The sequence below is a fragment of the Notothenia coriiceps genome, unplaced genomic scaffold (assembly GCF_000735185.1).
Source record: "Notothenia coriiceps isolate Sejong01 unplaced genomic scaffold, NC01 NC01_scaffold00024667, whole genome shotgun sequence".
Lineage (NCBI taxonomy): Eukaryota > Metazoa > Chordata > Actinopteri > Perciformes > Nototheniidae > Notothenia > Notothenia coriiceps.
In genome coordinates this window covers 460,514-465,400 of record NW_011357368.1, presented here as the reverse complement: position 1 = coordinate 465,400, position 4,887 = coordinate 460,514, and the positions used below count along the sequence as shown (strand labels likewise).

The window sequence follows — 4,887 nt, the reverse complement described above, 5'->3', positions numbered from 1 at the left end:
TACGTAACTACACGACACACACACACACACACACACACACACACACACACACACACACACACACACACACACACACACACACACACACACACACACACACACACACACACACACACACACACACACACACACGTGCACGACTCAACCCACACACAATCACAGACAGCACAGGAATTCCATAATCCATTGATAATGAGGAACCAAGCTGCGGGGAATTGTGAGAACTCCTACAACTCCAGCGATGAGTCATTTTGTGCCTCAGAGAGGGAAAAACCTAATTCGTCTCCTCCTGCATTTTCTCCTGTTTCGTTTAAATCTGCTGACAGTAAAAGTGTCGCCACCACCCACTTGTGACGATGACGATGACTCAGGCTCGTCACGAATCTCCCCCGGCTCCTTTACATCCTCAAGATCAAAGCGCTGAGCTGTACTTTCATTGCTTCCTCTGTAGCAGGAAATGTCTTTTCCTGTTGTATGGCCTGGCGAGGGAAAGTTTGTTAATGACCTACATTAGTGGGGCTATCCGCACCTTCCACTGAGCCACTCTGAGAAGTGACACAGATTAAGGAAAGTCTTTGCATTGGCAGCCACTGGAAGTCATTTCTGAGACTGCAAATTCACTCTTTTTCTGTCCAAACGGATTCTAATAGCATAACAAATGAGGATTTGGGGTTAGGTCATGGTTTCAAATGACGCTCCATTTATGTGAAAATAATGTTGGTGCATTAAATGTAGGGTTTTTTCCTGGTTGTTTGAGGTTTTCCTGCTCGGTGTCCGATGGTGCTGACGTCATTACCAAACCGGAGGCCCACCGGTGTGACCATGCAAGAAAGGGAACAAGATGTCAGGATATCCACAGAAATCACTGGGCTGTTCCCTCTAAATGGGACATTTGCACACACATTAAGTCTACACGCACATATATACAAAGACACGGAGACACAATACACAAACTTAGACACACACACTGTTCTAAGTGGCTCCCAGTGCTTCTCCATTATTGAGCAGCCATGATGTAACTGGCAGCACGCTTTTTGGCACGTAACGTCTATTCATAGACAGATGAGGTGCAGGAAAGCGTCCCACATTCCCCATGCTGCCTAATTCTTGCCCCTCCTCTCTCAGGACAGACGTCTTTCTGCACCTTTGCCACTCACCTTTCATTTCTCTCTCATCTGCATGTTCACATCTCTCTTCCTTTTCTTCCCTGCATGCATTTCTGTCCCTCATGCCCTTCTTTTTGTGTTTGCTACCTCTCCTCTCCTTTGACTCCACCTGTCTACACACGCTTCCTGTGCTCTCTCTTGGGTGCTCTGCTTCACTAAAGCTGGCAGCCTAAATCCTCTTTGGCATCCCTATCTCAATCTCCCCTGCCACTGTTCTTTTCACCCCACTGCTCCCACTCTATCACCTCTCTAAAATAACTCACCCTCGCCCCCACCCTTCCATCTCCTTGCCCTCACCTGTTCATTTCTGTCCTATGAATAGTAGCAGAGCTGCAGGATGTTCTACAGCGTGCCTAAGGTTAAAGATTTGTTAGGAAAGACAGGACAAACTGACATCCAGCTCATGCCTGACTACTGCATCATGGGCGACTGAGGCATGTTTCTTGTTATAGGGAAGAGACTGATGTCAATCTGTGTGTGAATTTGTACCTGTTCAGGTACAGAGGACACCCGTCTGAATAACGCCTGCAACAGCGACCCAGTCTGTCCTCCCAAGTGCCGCTGTGAGTCGAACGTAGTGGACTGCTCCAACCTGAAACTCACCAAGATCCCTGAGCACATCCCTTCATCCACCTCTGAACTGTAAGCAATCAGGAACACTTTTAACAGAAAGAGATAATAAGGAATGTGTATGTCCTGTGTCTGACTAGGCACACAATCACAGACATAAGTGCAAGCTTCTCAAGAGCATGATGTTGAAGAGGAAGTTGTTACACTGAACATTATAGAGCTATTCAATCTCCTTTTAGGACTCCATACATGAACTTCCACTTTGGCCATGAGAGGAAACTTCCAAACATCAGATATTCATTTCAAATGCTTAGTTTTGGAGTAGACTTGTATAGTTGTCTGATCAGAGACTCTTTACATTTTTGGTGGTAATCCTCGGATTATGCGGATAAAACCTTTTTTAGTGTATAAAAAATAAAATACATAAACATGAATTCCATAGCAGGTTCTTTGTGATGGTCGGTTATTATGTGATGTAAACGAAAATGATGTGACTTAACAGCTCATAAAGAATAAATACTATGAACCTTATGTGAAATATAACCTCATCCAAAGACAAAGGTCCCTTTGTGCACAGTTAGGCTCAGGAACATTACCAAAGCTCCAGAGACAGGCATGTTAATGCCCCTCCAAAGGAGGATAGACCTTGCTTGTTGGGTGAGCTAGGTGAAATTGAAAATGAGGTGCACTTTCTGTTTGACTTTCCTATCTACGGGGACATAATATATTACATTTTTATTAAAATGACATCCATTATGTGGAAAACTGTTGGCTGTATGACAAAGCAAATTGTACTTGAGGAAGGGAATCTTTTTTGTAGCAGATTTTATCTGCAAGGTTTTGTAAAGATTAAGTTTGAAATTGAGCTATAAAATAACCAGTTTGACCATAGCAAATAAATAATTCAATCAATGCTGAAGGCGACAGAGTTAGCAGAGACAGCATGAAGAGAATGGAGAATAAGTAAAGAGTGACCTTTGAATTTGTTTTGAAGGGAATAGAAATATTTGAAGAGAACTTTACATTTCAATTGATTTGTTTCATTATTTATTTTCAACTTTTTCTCTCCAGCCGCCTTAACAACAATGAGATTACGACTCTGGAGGCAACTGGAGTTTTTAAGAACCTTTCCCAGCTTAAGAAAATGTAAGTTGGACTTTTATTTTACTTTTTAACTTTACCTTCCAGCAGTCATTATCTAAATATGAATGTACTTCCTTGACAGTAACCTCAGCAACAACAAGATCACGGAGGTTGAAGATGGGTCGTTTGAAGGGGCGTCTTCCGTCAATGAGCTTCACCTCACGGCCAATCAGATCGACTCGGTCCGGAGCGGGATGTTCCGCGGCCTTGAGGGATTGCGCATGCTGTGAGTAATGCATCTACACATACAATCACACACTCAAGCATGGTGTGTGTCTACAGTCAAGATACTATTCTGGATGTTTAATGATTCTGTGTTTGATTTCTTTCCTCTTTAGGATGCTGAGGAACAACAAGATCAGCTGCGTCCACAACGACAGTTTCACAGGGTTGCACAACGTCCGCCTGCTGTCTCTGTACGACAACCAGCTGACCACGATCAATCCAGGAGCATTCGACACTCTGCAGACTCTCTCCACACTGTGAGTCCCTGGCTTGCACACAACTTCAATCATGCATTTAATGTTTCAAAGCTCTCACAAACCTTCTTACGCTCACTTTCCCCCAGTAACCTCTTGGCCAACTCCTTCAACTGTGACTGCCGGCTGGGCTGGCTCGGCGATTGGCTGAGGACGAGGAAGATTGTGACCGGTAACCCTCGCTGCCAGCGTCCTGCCTTCCTGAAGGAGATCCCTCTGCAGGATGTTGCTCTGCCTGACTTCCGCTGTGAGGAGGGTATGTAGTGCCAAGACACACAACACACTGCCTCTGATTTAAGGCTCTTTCTGTATGTCCTTTTTCAGACCGTATCTGAACTTTCGTTGCAGCTTCCCCACTTTAAATGAAGTAATCCGTCTCTGTGAAAGCAGATACACATCTTCAATATAGCAGTCGACCTCCACTATGTGGGAAACTAACCTGTCTGGGTATGACTGATGAGGATTTTAACGTTGCACTCTGCTCCACAATACATCATGACCGAGAGCTGCTTAAAGTGTCTGAGATCATCTTAAATAATGACCGCTATTGTGTGACTCTTTTGTTTACTGAATAGATTGCTACTCAGCAGTTCCTAAGCTGCTGGTCGATGCCAGGCTGAGTGGAGCTATTGAGCTGTTTGCCTTATTGACCAGTCAGCCTATTTGCACCTGAATGAATGTTGGACTTGTCTTTGGGTTTCAGGCAGCTTCCTTTCTTTGCTCTGGCTAATCGATATTACATTAGCGAGGCTCCTCTCCCTCTGTGCTAACTTACTTTTCACATTTGTCACTTCCTCCTTTTTAATTTTCAGCTAGAAGGATTGCTTTGGCACTGTTGCTTTGTCTTTCTACCATTTATTTTCCAGGGACAACAGCTCTCTTTCTGCTATCCTCCACATCTTTCCTCCTGGTCATTCCTCGTTTCTCTTCTTGTCTGGTATCTGACTCGCCTCTGTCTCCTCTCTTTTTTCCCAGGACAAGAGGAGTCGTCAAGCTGTGTGCCCAGACCCCAGTGTCCCAGTGAATGTACTTGCCTGGAGACTGTTGTCCGCTGCAGTAACAAGCACCTCCACACACTGCCCAAAGGCATCCCAAGAAACGTGACTGAACTGTGAGTTCCCCGGCAATAATTATGCCAATTGCATGCATATCTTATCAGTTTGAGTTCCAGGTATTTTTGTTCCTTTGTCTGGCTTTGGTCTGGGAAAAAAACAAAGGAGACGATATATTCAAAAAAAGTAGGGAGAAGGAATGAAAGAGATAAGAATTAGTGAGAATAGTGGAGACAAAGAAGACAGATCCCATCGTCTGGAAGAGGGGAAAGGAGTCAATAAACCCTGCATTTATTCTCTCAGACATTCTTCTTCTGTGTTCCCTGCAGCCCTCAGGGCTAGCACTGATGTCACTCTGGCACTCCGAGCCAAGGTTCAGAGTCTGTGTGTGTGTGTGTGTGTGTGTGTGTGTGTGTGTGTGTGTGTGTGTGTGTGTGTGTGTGTGTGTGTGTGTGTGTGTGTGTAGTACGTACGTAC

The 4,887-nt window shown here is 44.6% G+C and overlaps 1 protein-coding gene across 1 annotated transcript in view; it reads left to right on the top strand.

The window, feature by feature from the left end:
* Nucleotides 1–4,887, top strand: part of slit1a (slit homolog 1a (Drosophila)) — a 39,024-nt gene that overhangs the window by 14,536 nt on the left and 19,601 nt on the right. Inside the window, exons 8-13 of the mRNA XM_010782709.1 lie at nt 1,664–1,808; nt 2,808–2,882; nt 2,962–3,105; nt 3,218–3,361; nt 3,448–3,614; nt 4,334–4,469. Coding sequence (XP_010781011.1) covers nt 1,664–1,808; nt 2,808–2,882; nt 2,962–3,105; nt 3,218–3,361; nt 3,448–3,614; nt 4,334–4,469 — 811 coding nt within the window. The remainder of the gene's footprint in view (nt 1–1,663; nt 1,809–2,807; nt 2,883–2,961; nt 3,106–3,217; nt 3,362–3,447; nt 3,615–4,333; nt 4,470–4,887) is intronic.